Source organism: Agelaius phoeniceus, chromosome 3, assembly GCF_051311805.1.
Source record: "Agelaius phoeniceus isolate bAgePho1 chromosome 3, bAgePho1.hap1, whole genome shotgun sequence".
In the NCBI taxonomy this organism is placed as follows: domain Eukaryota; kingdom Metazoa; phylum Chordata; class Aves; order Passeriformes; family Icteridae; genus Agelaius; species Agelaius phoeniceus.
In genome coordinates, this window is record NC_135267.1 from 96,741,755 (window position 1) to 96,763,994 (window position 22,240).

Here is a 22,240-nt window from a genome sequence, read left to right on the forward strand (position 1 = left end):
TAGGTCACTTAATGTGCAGGGCTGCAACAACAAAAGAAATACTTAAAAAAAATATAAGGTGTAGAAATTAAACAACATTTTTAAAACCTGAAAAATACTGAAGACTACCCTACATGTAACAATTTCCCCCTGTACTACCTATTTTCATAAATGTTCTTGTGGTTATTTCTATGGCACTACTTTGGGGCTTCAAGGAATGCTGGAGCTTCTATCCCCCAGCATATTTTATTGCTGCAAGAACAGCAGGTCTTGATAACTAATTTTCATTTCTTTAGTTTAGAGCGCTTTTATGTAAGAAGTTGCCTAAGATTTGCTTCTTTTACAGTTCTGACGTTCTAGGTGGTGCTGTTTTCAGGATGTGCTTCTTACAGATGCACCAAATTGAGTGATTGGATGGCTGGCAGAGTTACAATCTGGCCCTAAAATCTGAGTGGCCATTTAGTGCTTGTGAAGTGACAGAAAATTAGGGTTACTAAGATTTCTTTCACCTAACATGGAAGAAATTTTGTTTTCCTAGACGTGGCAGATGGTCTGCTTTTCCGACCAGCCAGTGCTAACAACAAATACCACCACTAGGAGAAAGCGATTTCAGTACATCAACCGGAGTTTGCCAGCATTTCCAGCCCCTCCTTTGGGGCCTCAAAGCAACGTTTGGAAGCGTGGCTAAGTTTTCACTGGTTTCTCTAAGTTTTTCTCGGTACACCAGCACTGCGGTAGTGCCTTCAAATTCCTCTTCGCACCAGGACACCTGTATGTGTATATATATATATAGACACACATATATATACATATATACACATATATAGAGCATTAATTTCGTTTTATCTTTGCCATGTCCCTCCACAGCAGCCCCCCAGGGAGGAAGCGAACAATGAGCCCGAGGTTTGCCGTGCTGGAGCGGTTCCCAGGGTACTTTCCATGCTCCAAGTGAGCGCAGCTTTCTCGGCGCAGGGAGCCCCGGGAGGGCCCGATCGGGGCCTGCCTGGGGCGGACCCCACAACCGGGGGCTCAGCGCAGGGCTGGCCGGAGCAGCGGGCAGGGCCTGGGGCGCAGGAGGGGCCCGGCCAGCCCCCTTCGCTCCATCCTCGGGCCCGTTTCTGCCCCCCCCGGCGCCCCCGGCCCGCCTCGCCCCGGCCCCGCCCCGGAAGCGCCTCTGGCCTGCCCGGAACCTCGGCAGCCGGAACGCAGCTTGGCGGCGCCGGGGCCGGGCCGGAGCGCGGCGCCAGCTGGGCCGTGAGGAAGATGGCGGCGGCCGTGGCGGGCCCACGTGGGCGCGGGGCCGCGGGCACGGAGATGGACACGGACAGCGGTAACGGCAGCAGGCACGGGGTTGGGGCCCTCTCTTCTTCTGAAGCATCGCCGGCCGCCGCTGTGGGCCGTTTCTGACCTTGGAGGCTTCTCCTCTCTGCCCCGTCCCAGCCCGCCGGTGGGTCCGTGCCCCTTCACCCCCCCGGCTCCGGACCCGGGCCGAGGCTGGTGCCGGTCGGCGTGGGGGGAACGGGAGCTCCGGCCCCGGCCCGGCCCCTGCTGAGGCCGCTTCTAGCGGCGTGGGCGGTGGCTGCCATTCGCGCGGGGCCTGCTGGCTGCTCCTGCGCTGGCCCTTGGGCTGTTCCCACTCAGCCCGGGAGTACCGCCCACAGCTCCTTAATTCCCTCGGCCCACCAAAACAGCTTTCGCTGCCCACTTTCCTGGGAGAGAGAGGAACGACTGCGGAGCTGCACGAGTTCCGTGTCTGTGCCAGCCGGGATCTGCTTCTCACCGAAGGAAAGCCCTGGGACCCTCTCGTTTCAGTGATTAACCCTTAGCGCACGGTTCTGCATCGTTCTCGACTCCTTGCGTGTTGTGAGAGTGTTGCTAACCAGTTGTGATCACTTCTTCGTTCTATCCTGTGACTGGACTTCTTTTTCTCTTTATTCTGGGAGGAGTCAGGGTTGTGGCCGTTTGGAGCTGTGGCTCCAGCATTGGCTCTGTTTGGTTTGAGCGCCAGAATTGAACCCAAAGGGAAGCGTTGTGTGGGAGCTTCTTTCAGAGCTCGTTGCTTAAAGTTCGCTGCGTTTTAATTGTGTCTACACCTTGATCACTGAGCGAGTCTGAAAGAGTGAGATAGAGAGATGTGTATGTGTATTTCACAGCAACACACACAGAAACAATTAAAACTTTTTATATTAAATCTATGCTAGATATCAGTCTTTCTTATTCAGAATAGGGCCCCAGGTCCTACTTCTGATTGAGTTAATCTGGTTTAAATTATTTTGAAATACCTCCTCTTTATCTCATGCTGTTGACTGATACTCTGATGTATTAAAGAATAAATTATGGCAGGTAGTGGAAACCTTGTTAATTTTTCTGTAATTGTTGAAAGCAAAATGTTGTTGGTATTCTCCAATTTTATTGGCAGAAGATGTTATGTAAAGGAAATGATACATGTTTTTGCAAATTTCCTTTTTATAAGTCTGATCTGTTTTTTATGGCTAACTGCAAAAGTTCACCCTAAGCAGTGTGGGGGAGTCAGATTTGGACTTTCTGTAGGTGTTTGCTTTTGTGTGTGTAAAAAAAGTCACAAACAGGGCTGATTCCTTGTTTAAAAGCTAAAGAGCAGCATGGACAAGGCCCAGGGGTGAAAACTTGGCGTTGTTTTATGTGTAGGAACCAGGATGTGGCTCCTACGTGTAAAACGTCATGTGGTGCTGCAATTACTTCTTTTCAGGCGATGGTTTGAATTTATTTTTTATTGGAAACTCAGAATATGGATGCAAATATCTAGAAGGATATTAAAGGATAAAAAGGATGCCTTTAAATAGTTACTGAATGTGTTGAGAAAATTTGCCACTTCTAAATTTCCAATTTAGTAGTAAGGACTGTTGGAAAACACTCCCATAATTTATTTTGAGTGGAGCATGATATACCACTTGGTAGTAGTAAAAGTCATACTGACAACGACCAAGTATTCAGTCATAATTTCTCTTCCACACTTGTTCTGTAACCACAGACTCTCACTTCTTTCCATCAGGATAACCAAATGCTCCCCAAACCTCTAAACATGCCTGGGCAGTAGAGGTTTTGTTTTAAATTCGTCAGTGCTACTGTTTTACTGCTATGTTGTTTGTTAGGTTTTTTCTGGTTGAAACAGGCACATGGAGAAGGCAGAATAATGAATTAGTGTGGCAGCAGAGAGTATGTTTATGGTTGATTAATAATTAAATAGACAGTTGATTAATGGGGAATATCATTAATAGCTGCCTGCATGGTTTCATGGAGAACAGATCTTGTGAAGCACTCCTGGCTTCATTCTCTTAATGGTTTGGTTGATAAAGGTACTTTATGGGATATAGTAGTGCTTACAAAGTAAAGCACTTGGCTCAGTAGTACTGTGGTTTAAAATTTAAATTTTCTTTTTTAAAGAGTTTGAGAGTGGTAAATGGATGAAAGTGAGTCACATGAGGAATCTGGGACTGGGTGGGATCAGAAACCAGCTTCCTTCTGTTCAGCATTTGGTTTTGCAGTCTTGAAAGTTGTATGTAAGATAATTAATTTAAAATTTAATGTGGCACAAATATTACTGGAATAGTAGTTAATGGTGGCAGGACTTGGTGTATGCTCTCCTCTTGATTACATGGTGAAGTGAAATAACTCAGCATATTTCAGCACACCCTAAACTTGCAGCCCATTTCATTCTAGTTAATCACCTGCAGGTGATTGAAGACTTCTATTTTTGCAGTTTGACCTACTGAACAGAGTAATGAGGACTAGCTCTTCATGTATTTCTTGTGCTATCAATTTGGCTGTTTTCAGCTGTCTTAATTCCAAACTTTGGTATTGTAACTTCAGTTCCTTCTTTTATTTTGAAGGGCTCATAGGGGTAAGGATTTTGACTTTGGGGGTGTTATATATGTGTAACTTGAGCAGTTACTTACCCAGAAAAGCACAGTGCCTCTGGTTTCTTTTGAGCTGCCTGTCTTGATGCTGTATTCCACAGAGCAGTCTCCCCTGGGTTCATTATGCTTAGGTAATTGTATTTTTGCTGGCAGCGTTGTCTCTGAGCAGGTTTTGCTGTCACATAAGAAATGCCCCCCAGCTTCAGTTTAATTCCTGTGGCTGTTTGCAGCCAAACACCAGATGTCACTGTTGCAGTTTCTCTGGGAGTGTGTACAGGCATATGTGCACATATTTGTGTGGATAGGCATTTATAAGTTACACTTTTAAAACTGGAAAATAGACAGGTTTTCCCACCACAATTACCAGCCTTAAATATAAAAATTTTCAATAATCTAATAATAAATGTCTATGGCTGCCCTCTCCCTTTTGCGCAGCCTCTTTCAATCACTTTTAATCATCACTGAGGTGAGCAAGTATTGCACTGGATAGTTTCTAATAAATTCAGTATAATGGTGTGTGTTTGCTTGAGGAATTAATTGTAACAGCACATTTACAGTAATACCTCGCTCTGAACTTGGATAACATTTACATGTGGAGCAAATGGCACTAGTGAAGGATTCTTGTTATAAACAATTCCTGATACTTTTTTTTGCTTAATTTGTTTCCTTTTTTTTTTTTTTTTTTATCCCTAGGTTCTGAGTTAAGCTCAGAACTTCCAGAAGACAGCTACTCTTCGGGAGATGAAGCCCTGGATGGTGATGATGAAGATGAAGCAGCACCCCCTGGCAATGTGGCTGAAGAGGCAACAAGCTCCAAAGATGGCCCAAGTTCAGGATGGGCAGATGCCATGGCAAAAGTGCTCAACAAAAAGATTCCGCAGAATAAGTCCACCATCTTGGCCAAGAATAAAAGCCTGGAGAAGGAAAGAGAGAAAAAAAAGCAAGAGAGGCAAGAAAAGAAGATGAGGGTGAGAAAAAGATGCAGTATTCCATGTGCAGTGACTGTGAGATGGGCTACATGCAAGATAGTCTCAGAGCACTGTCCCAAATCTCTGCTGAGTCTGTCTCAGCTTTGGAGTCTCTCCTTCACAGTGATCTTGAGCAGATTAATTTTTTTTTATTTTCCAGTCATGCTGTGTAAGGTTTTTTCTCTTACTGCTTCTTCTGGGTCATCAGGCAGGCTGAACGTTGGCAGCAGGAGTGTTCCAGTCTGTCAGCTTAAGATGTTTTCTTTTTTGAGGGCCTGAAAGCAGCTACTTTAAGCTTGATTTTCTACTTGGCATTGTTAATTTGGGGTGAAATTCACTTTGTTGGTGTTTCAAATTGAAATAGTTGTCTACCATAGAAAGTGAGAGGGAGAAAGAGAAGAAGACTGCTTCTATTTAAATTGTACTGTGACTTCCAAAATCAAGGCCTCTAGGTTGAGACTGCAGTAATCAATGATGTGGTTGTGCATTGTTGTTTGCTCCCCTCAGTCATGAATAGAAAATAGTTTTCTCAATAGAAAACTTCTGATCGGAGCTTTCTATTACCATGTCTGTGCCCTAAATTGCTTCTGGTTCTGAAACTGGTATGAAGAAACCAAACCATGTTGGCAAGTCATTTGTTTGTGCCTTTAGTGGAACTTTTAATTCCAGGCTCTGATTGATTTCCCTTCAGGCTAGAAATACATTAATAGTTTTAATGTCTCATCCTACCAGTTCTGTTTCTGTGGGATAACCAGGTTATTCACCTGACAGTTTGGGACATGCTGCAGTTGGGCCGTGGCTTGCCTTTAAATTCAGAGAGCTTCACTACAGCATCTGCACAGTTATGGTTGTCCTAAATACCTGCTCTCATCCAGTAAATATGTGAGAATACTGCAAAACAGAGATGGGCCACAGGTCCCCAAAGTGACTTGTTTGCTTTAGAAAAACTTGAAAGCAATTTGCCTTTCATTGATTTCTTGCTGATGAAAGGTAGGATAGGGCAGTTCTTTTGATCAAAGGCCAAAGCATGGTCATAAACTCAGAAATTCATAGTAGTCTGCCTGTAATTATAAAGATAAGGACTCTGAAATTCCATTAGAGACTTCTTGCATAAAACAGATTTAATGGAACATCACCAGGCCTAAAACACTGTTAAATTGTTCAGAGGGGAAGAAAAACTTACTCCTAAAGCAGAGGTCATGAAATACAGTGGTCTCCTATTGCAGCAGAAACAAAGCTGATGGTTTTGTGTCTGCTGGTAGGGAAAGGGGACCAATTTGGTTTTGAAATGGAGAGCCTCCAAAAAATAGACAAAAACCAACACTGTACACATGACTTGTTGTCTGGTGGACACTTGGTGCTCTTCCTGTGTTAGAGTTCTGCCTGTTGTACTCTTTGCTGAGTGTTGCTTTGGTCACAACGCCATACTGGGACCAGTTCTGTAGGGGGAAGTCAAATTCTCTCTGTTCAAAATATGACATGCCAGTCTTGATGGACCCAGGATTTTACTATGTATAAATTTCTCTGTGATCAGCTTGTGAAGTCTGGGATTTGAAGGCTGTCTTTGAATAATTTCCTTGCTCAAGGCAGTCGTGTGAAAGCATCTTTTCCTAGGCTTTTGCTGCTGGATGTTGATGACTCTGAGATCTGAGTGTAGCCCCTGTTGTGTCAATGCAAGAGACTTGTCCAGCCCTATATTGGAGTTCCTTTTACTTTCAACCAGACTGAACTTTGTAGATACTTTTTTTCCTCCTGCTACATACTCTGTCAGGTCATGCTGCATTCTCAAATGTCCATGTTGTTTCACATAACAATATTTATAATGCAGCTTGATAAAAAGCGGGAATGGGAAATGATGTGCCGAGTGAAGCCAGATGTTGTCAAAGACCGAGAGAAGGAAAGAAATCTTCAGAGAATTGCCACAAGGTAAAAGTTTTTCTGAATGCTTTCCTTAAATGTATGTATATCAAAAAGAGGAGGAAAAGGCCTGTGCAGGTAATCTGTTTCCAATCAGATTGAACTCTTAAGAAGTGACTAGCAGGAGCTGTGAGATTTATAGACAGGTCTGCATTGTACAGTATCAAGTTCAACAAAAGATTTCAGAAGCTTTATGAAAGAGTAAAAATTTAGATGGGAATCTAATGTTTGCTTAGCAGAAGTGCTTTGGATCCCCTCATTTTGTTAATTTAATGCCTTAAAATGCAGAACAGTTGTTACTACTGTTCTGGTTTTTTGCTTCTCCACAGAGGATTCACCAGATCCACAGTTCAGCTGCCTGTTCACATTGTGGTAGTTTGATGTCACAGAACTAGTTGAACATTTTGATGTGCTGCCTGTATGTCCTTACTCATTCCTCTGCCCTATCCCCCAGCTTCAACTGCCATTAAGAAACTTGCTTGAGTAATTTAATAACTGATTTTAGGACAAATAACATGCTCCCAAGGATGAAACATGCTCAAGGATGAAACTGATCTCAGTGCCATGTTGTCAGGCTTACTTCAGAGTCTGAATAGTAGATTTGTTTGTTACTGGTTCCTAGCAATAAGTATGAAGGAGGAGTAAAAGTTGAAAGTCCTTTATATTCTAGTAAATGTTACTTCTTAACCAAATCGAGGTTCCAGGTAACCATTTTGGGGAGTTAAAAGCCATCCAGCATCTGCACTGATTGGCTTTAGTCAGGGGTTCATTTCTGTGGAAGGAACTTGAGTTAAAAGATTTGCTTTGTTGTCTTTTTCCCTGTCCCAGAGGTGTTGTACAATTATTCAATGCTGTCAGGACACACCAGAAGAAAATGGAAGAGGAGGTGAAGAAAGCAGGGAGCTCTGAGAGGAAGCGTGCTAAACTGATGTCTTCTGTTTCAAAGAGAGATTTCATTGATGTTCTAAGAAACATGGAGGGGGCTAAAGGAGCCAAGAATCCTGCTGGAAAGGCCACTAAAAGTAAACAGGTAGGCTTCATCTGTGAGAAAAAAAATCTTACAAAATACCTTCTCAATATAATGACTCTCTGTTAATATGCTTGCTCTTCATAAACCTCTGACCCCAATGGCTGGGATGTTTTGAGACTTGTGGAAGGGAACAAGTAGCCTATTTTCCCTGTCTTTTGACTATCAAAGTACAAAACACTGGAAGCTCTTCTGATAAGACATGGAGCCTTTTATGCACTTAACTTGGTTTAGTTATGTTTAAAAAAGATTATGAAACACTAGATTTTGTCTAGGATTTTACACCAGGCATGGAACAAACTGCTAGATTCTGGTGGGTTGTGACATTTGGAATTTGGCCAGTAATAGTTATCTCCTTGAAATTGTTAAAGATCTGGGGGCTGTTCATCATACACAGTGTGTTAGACAGTACTTGTGTGTCCCCAGAGTTTGGTCATGTCAAACTCGCTTCCTCTGGGTGATTGGTGTCTGAAACTGAAGGTTTGCCATACGAAATGAATACCACAACAGAAGAAACACAGGCGTATTAAACCTTATATGTAGACTTTTCTTTCCCCGATTCTGTGTGCGTTGGGCTGGTGTGGCTTCCTTGCTCTTGAGATGTTTTGGAAAGAAATACATTCCACTTTTCCCAAATGTGTTTGAGACACAGTGTAGTTGGACTCATCCAACTCTTCATCAGTTCTTTCAGCTCACCAAGTAGCTCAGGGTTGAAAACAAGTTGCCCAGACAACTCTTTCTCGTATTTCAGAAGCTGCACGTTTTTGAAGCGTATTTGTGTTCAGGATTGAACTCTGTGCTTGGTGGTGGGTGGAATACTGTAGTTGGCACAGACACACTGCAGTTAACTAAGTGCTTTTCCGTGCCAGCAAGAAATACTGGGAGACAACACTTTGTCATATGTTTTTTGTTTGTGTGCACTTGGGGAACATGCTGAAACACTGCCTGGCATGGAGTGCTCATACAATTTTCATGCAAGTGCAATATTAAAGTATTTTTTAAATTCTTTGGATAATGAGAACAATTTAGCTTGGTGCTGACACTTTATTTCTCCTTAAATAATTCCAGCTTGCTTGTTTGGGTGGGGGGACATGTGTATGTGTGTGGTTCTCTTTTTTTGGTTCATTTGTTTGTTTCTCCTCCCTTGGAGTAGCAAAATATTGGAAGAATGGCAGTGCCAACTACTATTGTAGTCAGCATTAAATCAATATCTGAGCAAGAACTAGGACCTTTGTTTTGTGCCACATTGTAGCAGGGCCATTTTTTAATTGCTAGGTCAGAAAACACAGATTGCAAATGTTTCTATGCTAAAGAAAAGTTTTATTTTGGCAGCATCAGTAATAGCATATTTCTATTCAAGACCTCTGGAGATGCTATAGCTGCTGGCTGGTTAGTCTTGGGTTTGAGTATTAATGTAGGTGCTGCTTTCACATTGCTTGTGCACAAAAGCTGGGGTGGGGATCGGGATTTTTGGTTGGGTTTTTTAATTGTATGTCTGCCTAGACAGACCACCCCCCTTCCTCTCTCCCTTGTTTCAGTGATTCTTCAGCCTTTGCTTCAGTGACTCTCCATTCAGTTTAATACTGAACCAAACTCTTCAATAACTCCTTTTCAAGCTGTTCCTAATCTGCCTTATTTTCTCTTGAGAACATACCTTACTCATTTAGCAAGCTCCCCTCCTGGTAGTTGTTGAGGGTTGAGGTTGAGGCCAAAATCTGCTCTTCATTCTCTTTCTCAGAATTACACAAATATTTAGCCACTGAACACTTCTGCTGGCCTCCACTGCCATATCTCTGCTTCTTGGTCTTTGAGAGTGTTTCAGAGGGTAGGAAGCCTGGATGAGGTTTTTCGGTAGTAAATTCCTTGCAGCAGGGTTTCAGCAGATTGCTTGTGCCATCTGAAAGCTTTTGTTTGTTTGTTTTGTGGGTTTGTTTTTAGCAGTCAAGAGTATAGAGTGTATTCCTTTTTTAAAAAGGGGGGGAGATACATTTATTTATCTCAGCAAAAACAATGGAAGAGATGCCAATCCCAAAATCCAGGCACTCTGCCATCAATTAAAAGGCAGTCCAGAACAATAAAAACATTACCCCACCCACATAAAACAAGCAGTCAGCAGGAAAAATAGCAGAAAAAAGTTTTACCAGTGAAAGCAAACCTTTTTTGACTCAAGTCTTGTGCTGTGACAAGAGACTTGACTGTATTTTGAGAATGGGTGAAAGCATTTTCTTGCTCTGCAGGAGTTTTTAAATGCAAAATGTGCTTTGCATTTTTAAAAGTTTGGCAATTTCTTTCAAGTGTCAGGGGCTGTTGAAGAAACCCCTTATAAAGCTCTGTTGATTGACTGTTTAGCCAAGTATATTTATGTGTGAAAAAAAGAAATTAAATGCTCTGTAAAGGCCCATCTGCAGCAGTATAATTTCAAAGTAGCATGACCACTTTTTAAATTTTGTTCTCTGTTTCCATCAGCTTTATGCGTGCCTGGGAAGGGCAGGTAACGTGTGCCCCACTAGAACATTGTTCATAGTCTTGTTTACTTTTAGCCATTGGCCTAAATGTTACTTGGCATATACCTAACCAACTTAACTATGAAGGAAAGACTGTAAGGCTGTGTAAGTTTTCCTGTGCCCTTCATGTGAAATTGTAGCCCTTCTTGGAGTTCTGTGTGCCCAGCTGGGAGTAATTATTTTTCTGAGCTGGAGCCAAAAGCTTTGCCTTTCATATCATTTGCTGTTTATCAAAGTATTTCTTAATCCTTGCTGAGCCAGCTGACTTGTGTAATATTTTTTCCTGTTTTTTTTCCAAGTTACTATGCATGATGCTTGCCTCTGGGTAAGATCATCTAATTTCTCTCCCCTCACCACCTTGTCTGAAGCCTTGCAATGTGGGAGAAAAATGTAGTCATTAAAAAAAATAATAATAAAAATCCCATTTGTTTGTGTTCAGATGGGCTTTAAGTTTTGGGTTGGGCTTTTTCTATGAATCTTTTATTGGCAGATATGAGAGCTTTCAATTTGTTAAACAAAATCCTTACACACCAGCTTTTCATTTCATAATGTGTTGGTCATATCTTCTTGTAAGAGACTACAAGAAACTTTATGAAACTATAGGTTTAGAAAGGGTACGTGTCAAAAGCACTGTTTTTTCATGCCTGGAGACTGAAGTTATTTTATGTCTATAGAAAGAATACAGAAGTAGGTAGTGGCAGTAAAGGATTCCTTGTAGGAACCTTTTGTTTTCTTTAGGTCCTTAATACAGGGTGCTCTTAGGAAGTACCCTTGCTTCCAGGGTCGAGTGAAGTTTCTGTTCTCCTAGAGTTGCACAGATAGGTTGGCTAATGTACCAAACTACATGAAGTCTTGAAATCTTAATTGTAAGAAGACAAGCAAATTCAGAGGAAATTCAGAGTTATTCTCCACGCTTGCTGTGTATTAGTTACAATTTCATTGTGACTTTTGTAATTTGTGCTGGTCCCTGTTAAGCATTTTACTGTGTGGTAAAACATTTTTTAGTGACACATAAACAACTGGCATGAAAGTTACAGATGCTCTTTAAGACAAGCATAACCTGCGCTCATTGACCTTTCATTTTTTATTAGGACTTTGTAGAATGGTTTTGCTTCAACTTGTAAACTTTCTTAGACCAGATCTGTTGCAGAACATTTCAGTGGTGAAAGTAAGAGCAGGATTTCCTGGTCTACTTCAGTAACCATGATCCAAATTCTGCAAGGTAATCTTTCTGTAAGCTAGGCTCACTACATGACCCCAAGATACAATTTGCTTCCTGTGTTGGGATGACATCTGGAAAAAAATGGTGTGTTGGTCTCAAAATAGTACCTATTCTAAAATAATTTATTGATGGGAAGGAAGATGAGTGGAGAAGAATATAAGTGCTATTTCATAGCAGCGATTGCTCATATGGGACTTAAAGTGCTTTTCCAGAAAAGTTACTCCTACCTCAAGCAAATTTTATAAGTGCTCCAAGTATCTGGTAAGTAATTTGTAAGGATAGTGATTAGATTCAGACTTACTATAGATTTTTCTTCTGTTCATGAGACTTTATTTTAAGCCGTAGTGTGAAGATTATTCAAGGGCAGGAGGAATATTATGCTTCCAACTTTGACCACTGTTCTTGCTGGGGTACAAGGATTGTCATGGGGGCTTTCATTTTTTAAGCTAAATGGGGTATAAATTATGCTTTCCAGCTTAAAAGTCGCATCAGTTTAAAAACTGAGAGTGACTGCCTTCTTTTCCTTGCAGCTTCTTGAGTACTGGCCATCAACTTAAGTCTGTTTCTTTCCAATGCTTTTACAGTGTAGAAATGGGGAGGGTGAAAAAAAAACCAACTGCTTTCATTCATATACCTCTTTGGAGTGACAATAGTCTGAACAGTTACTTCAACCTGCATTGTGAAATTGTTTCTGAAGTGTGGATGAAGGCAGAGATGACTTCTGGAAATTTGGTAAGGTGTATCAACACCTCTTTCAATCTTATCAAGAAACTTCCTTAGGTGATAATGGCATTGCAGAGTAGCACAAGTTTATTGCTACAGCTGTTGTGTGCTGGTTTTACAGACCTAATTGAAGGAGTAACCAGGCATGCATGTATTCCAGCAGATTTGAGGGGGCAGCCAAGTATTAATTTAGTTCAGCTGTAGCCAGAGTAGATATATTCTCCCAGTTTTAATAAATGTCTTCCCATCACATGCACAAAAACTTTTAATTTGGATTCCTTTGGAATCCTGCATTTTTATCTGTTTTCCTAACTGTATGTACATTATCTTGAAGGTTACCCCATATATGTTTGGAGCTGATGCTTTTAATGAAGTTTTTTTGGTTTTGTACCAGAAAGTTGCTGACAACTAATTGTATGCTGTATTCTTAGGGATAAATGCAGTGCAACCTGCCACCAGTTTGCTATATCCTATATTCCTTATGTTCTTTAAGGTAAAGGGTTGTTGTGCAGTACTAAAGATTGTTTGATTATGACATTTTTCTTTTAAATTTGTTTAGAAGTTGTATTAACTTAGAGAGTTTGGGTCATCAACAGGATTGGGTTTTTAAGACGTGCAAGCTCAGTTCCCTGATTGTTGTCATAGCAGGTAATGAAAATCTGTGTTAACATGGGAATATAGACCCTTTTCAATCTTTAAATGTCAATTTAAATTTGTCAGTGTTTCAATATTTAAATGTGATTGATTCAGTGTCAATAAGTTGACACTGTAAATTCAACTCCACATAAGATAATTAAGGGTCATGTGAAGGGCAGTATTTTACTGGGTTTACCTTTTTTCCTGTGGTATTATACTCAGATATCCCTTTCTGTCCTATTTATCAGATATTTGATCAGAAATCAGGAACGGAAAAGGCTGTGATTTTGCACTTTGTTCCCATCTACCTCTTTTTTTATCTTCTTCCCATTCTGTGTTCCTGACAGGTTCTTTCCCCCTGCACCCGAGGGCCAAGCAAGTATCCTGTGCCTAATGCAGGAGCAGCCCTGACAGCTGTTTGCACAGAAAGGCCAGTCCCCTGTGTGTCATCATGAGTCACTCTCAGTTCAGTTGAATGCTGCCTGCTAAGATGCAGATAGTGTGTGATCAGTGAGGACAGATATCTTAAGAGAATTTGGATGCTAAATACTTATTGCATTTACTGAGGTGATGACCTGAGGTTTGGGGAGGGCAATCTTCCAGATGTTTATAACTTGTCCAGATCCAGGCAAATGTTCATGGAGATAGCAAAAGATATGTTGCCAGCTCCAAAACACATCCTTAACTGATTTTTAAGTTTAATAAGAATGAATGATGCAAGGTTCCTGTAGAAAATGTCTCTGTCTTCCTTACAGCTGAAGACAAAATACTTTAAGTTTGTCTTTCTGTGAAAAGGAATGAAGTGGTTATATTTGAAACATTGCAAAATCCTTCACCATGAAGCAGTTGAAGCTTGGCAAATTTTTAAGTGATTATAAACAGGGACTTGTGATTGAAATGTCAGGCAATGCTGAGACAGCTCCATCTGTCATATTTGAGAGTAACTTGCCTTGCTATTTGTTTATTAGTGCACAGGATAGTATGATGTGTTTTGTTTTCCCAGAAGATGTTGCAAGGCTTTTTTTTTTTTTTCAGTAAAACTATGTCAGAAACAACCACATTTGAAAAACTTGTGGCATATATCTTCTTTTGATCTTCCTGTGAGTATACAAAGCACAAAGAGTCAAATCCTATTAGACTTTTATCTGGTAAATCAAGTTGGAAGCCTTATAAAAGCAGCTCTCCACTCTTGGCTTTGTTCATAACTCTTATAGGCAGGGCAGTGTACTTAGAGAAAAATACATCTAAACATTTCATAAAGTTTTATAGAAAAATGTTCTCTGGAAGTAAGAAGGTTTGGGTGGAGCTTGTCTATCTGAATAAGTTTGTTTTCCCCATTTGAGCATTTGCTATTGGAAATTATCAAGGAAAGTGATTCCTTTACTTCGAAGTTTTATTAAGGTATAAAATGTTGTGATTTCCAGAGTGTGTGTGTTATAAATGACGTCTGTGAGTACCTGCTCATCTGTTTATCTTGGTCAATAGACTTCAGGAGTGGTGGATCATACTCCTTCCAGCCTGCAATTGTTAGAGGGTTGCTGAGTTCAGTAATTTTTTTTCAGTAGTGTGGGAAGTCCCAGCCAGTTTTTAATGAATGTTTCTGAAATTTACTGAAAGATTAGAAAATGTACTTTTTAAAACCTGGTTAGTATTAGAAATGATACTAAAACTACCTCTTGGAAAGGTCTGACCTCTTTTTGGTTTGCTGCTGAACTTTGGACAGTGGTCTGCAGGGGGTCTGTGTCATTTCTTCTCCACCTGCAGCTGTTGGGAAAGCCCATACAGAAACATAGAGATGCAAAGGTCAGAAATGCAGAGAAAGGGTAGCCTGATGTTTAAGATAAGGGATTGGGATCCTGGGCAGTTTACATCTTCCTTCATCAGGCTGCTTTTAGAAAGCAGCCTGGGAGTGTTGAGGGGTATGGTCTGTTCCTTAATGAGGTTGCCTCTCATACATGGCAATGTGAGGGGAAATTACAGAAATATAAGATCAGAGAAATTTGGATTTGGAGACCTCTAGGATGTGTCACATAACCATTGAAGTAAAACCAAGGGCAATGACTGTAGGGAGGTGAAAACAGACAAGCTGCTTAGCAGACAGGAAAACGTCATTGTTTCACATTTAATAATAAAATTGCATAAAGCTTAGTTCCTTGTAGACTCTGTTTTGGTGTTTTTTTATTCCTCACCCTCCTACCTCAAAGTTTTTTGGATCCTTACACTTCTTCTGGGATTCAAAAGTGGAAATCCTGAGTTAGGAAGAGGCTTTTTCCTTGCCCCACTTCCTTCTCATCAGCTGTTCTGTGAGATGATTTCTCAAGTGCTGGAAGGGACAGGCATGGTCATTACTGTAGCCCTTATTGTTTGCGACAGCCTTTTGGGACTCACTCCGTTATGCCTCTTGCTACATCATAATGAAAGACAGTGGATGATTTTAGCATCATTTGTTGGAAATAATTTGAGTGATATTCATATTATTTAAAAATTTGCAAACTGCTACTTTATTGTAAAGAAAAAAAAAAAATCAGAAGTACTCCAAACAGCTGCAGGTCTGCATGTTTCCTTACTGGGCCAGCAGGCAAGCTTTTATAACAACTTGCAGAAAATTTTAGGTACTCAGCTGAGATAATGTATAAGAGTCTTTCAGAAATGGGTGACATCTGAGAAAAATCTGTTGTGACTGGAAAATGTTTCTCTAAAGTAAACTGTTGAAAGGCATTAAGATGTGACTCCTGAGAGATAGCACAGTGGAGGCCTTAATCTTGACTGCATACTTTTTTACTAGGTACTCTTGCTATATCTGTGTATTTTCCAGGTAGAGCTTGGTCCAGGAACTGTGCAACTTGCTCCTGGTGTAGCATGCCCATGCTATACATCATGCTCATTAAAACATGGGGAGTCTTGATGCCAGTATGGCCAAACAGGTCATGCAGCAGCATGTGGTGGAATTCCTTGTGCAGCACAGGGGTTTCTGAGATGGCTGCTACGATGGCTGGAGTACAGCACAGGCTGAGGAGTTCCAGAGCGTCCTGTGTGCAGAAGGGGCCTGTGTTAAGCTTGAATTCTTAAACTATTTTTGCTTTTCCTGACAGAAATAATAATTTATGAGGTTTCTGGTGAACCAAGCCTGAGGAAATCTGTTCTTTCATAAGCTTTTTCTAAGATTCTTCTTTGCAACTGAGCATTTAATAACAACACTTCTGAATTTTCTTCGTTGCTTAGGCCCAGGTTTATGCTTGTTTTTAGAAATTCTGTAATTGAGTTCTGACCCCTCCAAAGCTGGGCCATGTTTAAGCCTCTGCGTGCCAACCCAAAGCATTCCTTCTCATTCACACATCCCCAGTTGTAGTAAACCCTAGAGGAGGATGTGAGGATGGGGAGATTCCTCATGCAGGTCGTTACGCTCTGGGTGGTCTTCTGGCTGTGCTCAAAAGGAAAACCACTATTTGTTGTGCTTGTAGTAATAATTCCAGTGTGTTACTTTCAGAGAAGTTTGAACAGGAACAGCAGGTCTCAAAACACACTGTAAAAAAATTTCATTCTTAGATTATTTACTAGAATTGCCAGAGCAGATCCTGGTGTATATGAGAAAGCTTGTGATGTGGGTAAATCCCCTGTCCCACTGTTGATACCCACAGTGCAGTGTCACTTCAAGTAAACCAGGGCAGTTTAGTTCAGTTGCTCTAATTTCTCATTCAGAGAGAGAATGCAGATGGGCATTGAATAACTCTCACCCTAAGGAATAAATGATTGTGCAGAATTAAACTGCAGCAGAATACATTTCTGTTGTGCAGCTCACATGTTCTGCAACCTGAAAATGCTTCCCAGAGTGAGTTGCTGTGAGAATTCAGCTCAGAAGTTCAAGATAATATCAGTGTAGGTTGTATTCTCAGTTTGCACATTTGTGGGGTTTTGGCTGTTTGGGATCAGGCTTACATAGGAGCCTTTCTTAGAGTCTTGCTGCAATTCAAATCAGATGAAGTTGCCTGCAGCACTAATGATCAAACCCAAGTATCATTTTCCTGTTAAAAATCATTACATTTTGTTTTCTGCTTACATTTCTGCTTTAGATACTTTGGCTGCAGTTTTTTTCATTTCTTCCCAGCCTGGAGGAAATTTATTTTCTTAGCCTGTGAGCTTGCATATTGCTGAAAACTAACTTAGGAGAAATTATTATGCTGGTGTTCTTTGCTTTTCATTCCCTCCCCCTCTTCTGCCAAGTGGGGATTTTATTATCATTATTATTGTTATTTTAAATTCAGATTTAACACAGCTCAGTTGTATGCCTGTGCTGCCTGATTGGGTTTTTTTGAGCTCAGTTTACATGGACTTGCTTGGGGATGAGAACCAGAATAGAAGCAGTCATTCAGAGCTAGATGCAGGCTGACAGGGAAGGTAATTGTCAGATGTATGTGAGAATGTGTTCTGGCAGTTACGCTTTTTAACTTCTTCCTCATGACAAAAGCTTCGCTGTGTCTCAAGGTCTTAAATGTTTGTACTGAGCAAAACAGGAACCTGGGGAGGCAGTTCAGATTAATTAGACACGTTAGAATTGTTTTCTCAGTGCTTAAATTTGTTGCTTGAGAGATATTTATGTTAGAAATTCCTTTCCTGACAGGTACAAATAAACATTTATTGTAGGTGATGGTAAAGAGAGATGCCCCTGCAAGCTCTGGCATTTCATCTTGTACACAGAGCAGAGGCGTGGGGTCCAGTGTGCTGATTGTAATCCCTAGGTCTGAAAAATGTTCCTTTTTGGAAAGCCTGGAATTCCTGTCTTCTTCTGGACACTGCTCTCGGGGAATCTCCACGGTGCTGTAGGTGTGTTTGTTGTGATGCAGAAGCTGGAGTTGCTCAAGTGACCCAAGCAGGTGGACAGTGGAGTGAAATGCTGTCTTTTGTCTGATTTCAAGGCATATCTTCTTTTAATGCCATTACTTACCAGTAAGCCCTGTGGACTTTGGTCTGCTTGAGTGTAAGGTTCTGAAGAGCTCAGGCAGGTATCGTCCTGCTTGAGACGGGGCAGAGAGGATTGATCCCACACCTTGGTGTCAGTGCTGTCTGCCACAGCTCCAGTGCTGAGTTTGGCAGGTCTCAGTTGAATATACTGTCTTGTCATTTACCAAGAGCAAATTTTGTAGCTCCAGTTTTTTGTGGTGGTAAACAAATGAACAAAAACATGGAGATTTCAAACTTGATCTTACAGCTGCTGTTGCTACCACAAGGCTTTCATAGACCAATTCCTTTAAAAGCATCCAGGAGGCAGTTCTAGCCTGGATCTTGGAAGGGTCAGCTGCTTGTTCTAAGTGACAGAACTAAGATTAGTTGGAGCTTAGTTTGGACGTCTGTTTGGTGGTTTTATTAGGACTTGGCCAAGAATTTCAGTTCCTCTTGTCCTGGTGCAGATTTTAGTAAGTGTGTCTTCAAAGCACAATTAGTTCAGGAAGTATGTCCCCACTACAGAGCCCTACTTGTGAGAGGCTTTAGCTAATGCTGTGATAGCCTAGCAAGTAGGCAAGCTTTTTTTGTTTTTTTTAAATTTATACTCTTTTTCAACTGGACTATGAGTCCATCAGAGCAAGTATCAGCACTAGTGTAACCACAGTGCATGCTTTGTTCTGCCTTATTTCAGCTCATGATAACAAGTTCATCACCAGCAATTAGTAAAACAACAGTGACTCTTGAGGTATTTTACTAATTGCTGCCTCTCAGAACTTTTGAAATAGGTTGCCAGACACTTCTGGCAAAGAAAACCCAGTTCCAATGTATAAAAGAGGAGAGGAAAGAAAGCAACACGAGAATTTTTCACTCCTTGCCTTACTGAAGGATTCACATTATGTAGCATTACACTCTGTTGTTTATATAGTCTGCTTTGTTTTCATTTGGGGATGTTCAAAGGGGACTTCAGTGTTGTAGTGAGATGTGCATGAACAGCTGACTGGGAGTTCAAAAGCATTTGTGTAGATTGAAAGTTGGTTTATTTTCCACGTGCCAAGAATCAGTTTTGTTTTATTTAGATGAAACTAGATTATGGCATTGAAAACCCAACTGTATTAACATTCTTACATAAAGCAAGTTGGGAAGTGATGTTACAGTTCAACTAATTGTTAATTATACAAATATTCTTGCTGCATATTTTCTTAAGACTTTGGGAATGTTTTGTGATGTAGTAGATTTGGAGAGTTTTTATTCTGAGGGGAAAAGAAGTAGTAAATGAGTTAGGAATGAAGATACTAAATAAGGCGTTTTCTTCACTTGGAGGCATGCTTAAAATTGATTAAATATTTGCTTTCAAGCATTTAATCTTCATCTTTGAGGCATGAACATGCTACCTCTGTCTTTCTCCTTTGGGCTTGTTGTAAAACTCTATTCAGGCCTTTGTGGTGCCTTACAGAATGGGTAATGCTATGGAGGATCAGCATCCCTCTTTTGTTCAAGTCCTGCTTTTGTCCTGTTGTTCACTTGACATAGCCAGAAAGAAGGGCTAATGGTTGCTGAATAGTAGCTTGGGATGAATTTGAGGATTGAGCTTTTCAAACCCTGAGCTTGCAACTGTCATTGCTGATAATAATCTACTCCTTCTGTGCTGTTAAAAACCAAAACAAAATAAGAAAAAAAAATTCCATGTTCTCCACATCTGGAAAAAAAAAAGAGTTCTGTTGGGTTAATTACTGAAAACAAAAAATGTAGATGTTTTGTAAGAAATGTGGGATATTTCCTTTTAAGTATTTCAGATTCAACTCTCCTAAATTTCACTGTTCAAATATTGATTTATCAAAGATCTGGGATTAAAAAAGAACTTGGTGATTTTTGTGATTTTTTTTTTTTAACTGGTCTTTACTCTGCAAAGGCAAACAGGTACAACTGCAATACAGTTTAAAAGGAGGAAAACAATAGTTATCCTCTCCTTGCATCCCAGAACAGACTACCTGTGTTTGCACTATCATAACAATACAGATGAATCTTGTGAAAAATTTAATGTCTGCCTAGGGACCTACCTTATCTGTAGCTCTTTAAATCCAGGTAATTGATTGCCCCTTCTGAGATGATGTTAGGTTTACTGGGTGTAACACTTGAAGTAAATTGCTGCAAGAGTGGTGAGTGGTTAGGAGGCACTACCCTTGGGAAAAGGGGAATTGTTGGATGGGAGAAGCCATTAATGAGAGCATCTGTGAAGGCACAAAAGCAAACCCTAAACTGAAACCCAGTGCAAACATCTCGATGAACAGCTGTAGAGTTTGTCTTTATTTGAGCTGGGCCCTGGGAAATTCCGTTTGGGAAGAAAAGGATAAGACTTCTTATCCTATTTTTGTGAGGGCAGTGTTTGATGAAGAACTGCAGAAGTCACATGTAGCATTTCTGCTTTGATTACCTATTAAAAACACATACCTTGTTTGGCAGGCATTTTGCACTCAGATAACTTCTGATGGGGTGATAGGACATGTTTTATTTACAGTAATGGACTTGCATTCTTCATTTCTCTTTTCTCCTGAAATCAAATTCTATATGCTGCTCTATCCCAAATCTTGATTCCCACAGGCTTCAGCTTAAATATGCAGTGGTATCACATTCCTAGATGCATGGCACAAAAGAGGCGTGGACAGATGTCTACAGTGATCATACATTTACTGCAGGTTTTGCATCCAGGAGGCAAATCTTGTCCGCTGAGGATGCTGAGGTCTCTTCTTTGGAGCAGGGGAGTGGGGAAAGCCTCCCTGGGGTGCCAGTGTTAAATCTATTTTCAAAGACCTTGCAGAATTAAATAAGTATTTTCAGTGTCCCTAATTCCACTTTGGTAGGACAGTTTTGTGCTTGCCTGCTGGACACTGAGCCATGTTTTTCCTCAGAAATGTTTTGCTGCTTAGGCATAAACACTGAAATAAATCCTTCCTCAGTACATCGAGCAGCTTTGAGTATTTTCCTCCGGAAAGGAGGCAGGCATAGCTTCCAGCTGTTGTGTGAAAGTGTTGCCACAGGATGGGGCTGTTGCACTGCCAAACGTCATCTGTCACCTCCGGGAACCGCGACCGAGCGCTGCTTCCAGCGCTAACCTGAAACTCCACTCCCGGCCCTTCTCTTTATTATTCACCAGCCCATGCAGTGGGCCTCGAGTTTATCCACTTCCAAGAGGTAGGAAATTTGAAGTAAGGTGTTGTTGGCTTGCTAAGAGTAGATCAACTTTGTTTCTTTTAGAGGCAGCTTTGTACCAATGACAAGCCCAGGTAGTGAGGTAATAATTCACATAAAGGGGATTTGGTTCACGTATCACCGAATATGTTAAATATTAAATTTGAGGGGGGTTAAGCCTTTATTAAATCCATATTTGTGTTTTAGAAATGTGCCAAGAAGTGTTCTAATGAAGCAGCACCTGGGGGTTAATAAATGATATCATGAATCCATTCTGATTGCCAAGAAAGATTTTAATAAAGGAAGCCATGCCCAGGGTTGACTGTTTCATCCGTGAGGAATAATTGTTGTGTTTCCATATTTCTTTTATTGGTTGGTTAAAACAAGTTTGCATTTTAGCATCAAGTAATTTTTCGTTGTTCTGCATGTTTCTGTACCATTTGCACCAAGACCTGGCCCCCGGTCTGCTGATTGTAGGAGGTGTTATTTTGATTGCATGGAGACCTTGCATCTTTTACTGCCTTTCATATTTATCTCGTTCCTCTGTTCTTTCTTCTCTTCCCCTCAACCATTCAGGGTGAAGTGAAGTCTGAAGAGGGGCCAGAATGGAATATATTGCGTGATGACTTCATGATGGGAGCATCTATGAAGGACTGGGACAAGGAAAGTGATGGAGAGGGCAACAGTGAAGAAGGAGGTGGTCTGAAACAAGAAGATGACAGTGACTGAATGAAAACAATTCAAGATAATGTTTTATCTTCTAAAGTTTGTTTGGATAAAAAGTCAGCATTCTATGAATGTACAACACTTGGAGGATACCTCTTTTAAAAGGAAAAAAAAAGACTTACACAACCTTGGAGTGTTTTCTCCTCCATGTCAAACTTTTATTTAATATAGCTCCGTTTGCTATACTGAAATCCTGAAATATTTTCCAAAACAAGTATAATTTTCAACATATTTCCAAAACATTTTGTACAGTCAAAATAGTGGCACTTGCCCAATGAAAGATAGATTTTGCCAAGGTCATTAAAAGTTTACACATTAGTCATGGCAATTGATGTATTAGTGTGCCTGCATTTCCAAATCACTGCTGCACTTTGAAAAGTTGTTGCAATTTGCAATAGAAATGGCTTACAATAAACACAGAAATGCTGTCACCTTGTAAAGTTATTGGACTCCTATACAGTCTTTACTACTTTGGCCAGAAAAGGTTCTGTAGATAATAAAGGAAAGTAACCATT

At 40.8% G+C, this 22,240-nt stretch overlaps 1 protein-coding gene across 1 annotated transcript; it reads left to right on the forward strand.

Annotated features, from left to right (window-relative positions):
- The first annotated feature begins 1,227 nt into the window (after positions 1-1,227).
- RRP15 (ribosomal RNA processing 15 homolog) lies at positions 1,228-22,240 on the forward strand. Its single transcript, XM_054629299.2, has 5 exons — positions 1,228-1,309; positions 4,569-4,843; positions 6,672-6,769; positions 7,589-7,790; positions 21,576-22,240. The coding sequence occupies exons 1-5, from the start codon at positions 1,243-1,245 to the stop codon at positions 21,726-21,728; spliced, it is 795 nt and encodes a 264-aa protein (XP_054485274.2). The 5' UTR covers positions 1,228-1,242; the 3' UTR covers positions 21,729-22,240.

Coding starts and splice junctions, on each gene's coding strand:
- RRP15 (XM_054629299.2), top strand. CDS start 1,243: ATGGCGGCGGCCGTGGCGGGCCCACGTGGGCGCGGGGCCGCGGGCACG. Junction 4,844..6,671: donor GGCAAGAAAAGAAGATGAGG/GTGAGAAAAAGA, acceptor TTTATAATGCAG/CTTGATAAAAAGCGGGAATG. Junction 6,770..7,588: donor CTTCAGAGAATTGCCACAAG/GTAAAAGTTTTT, acceptor TCCCTGTCCCAG/AGGTGTTGTACAATTATTCA.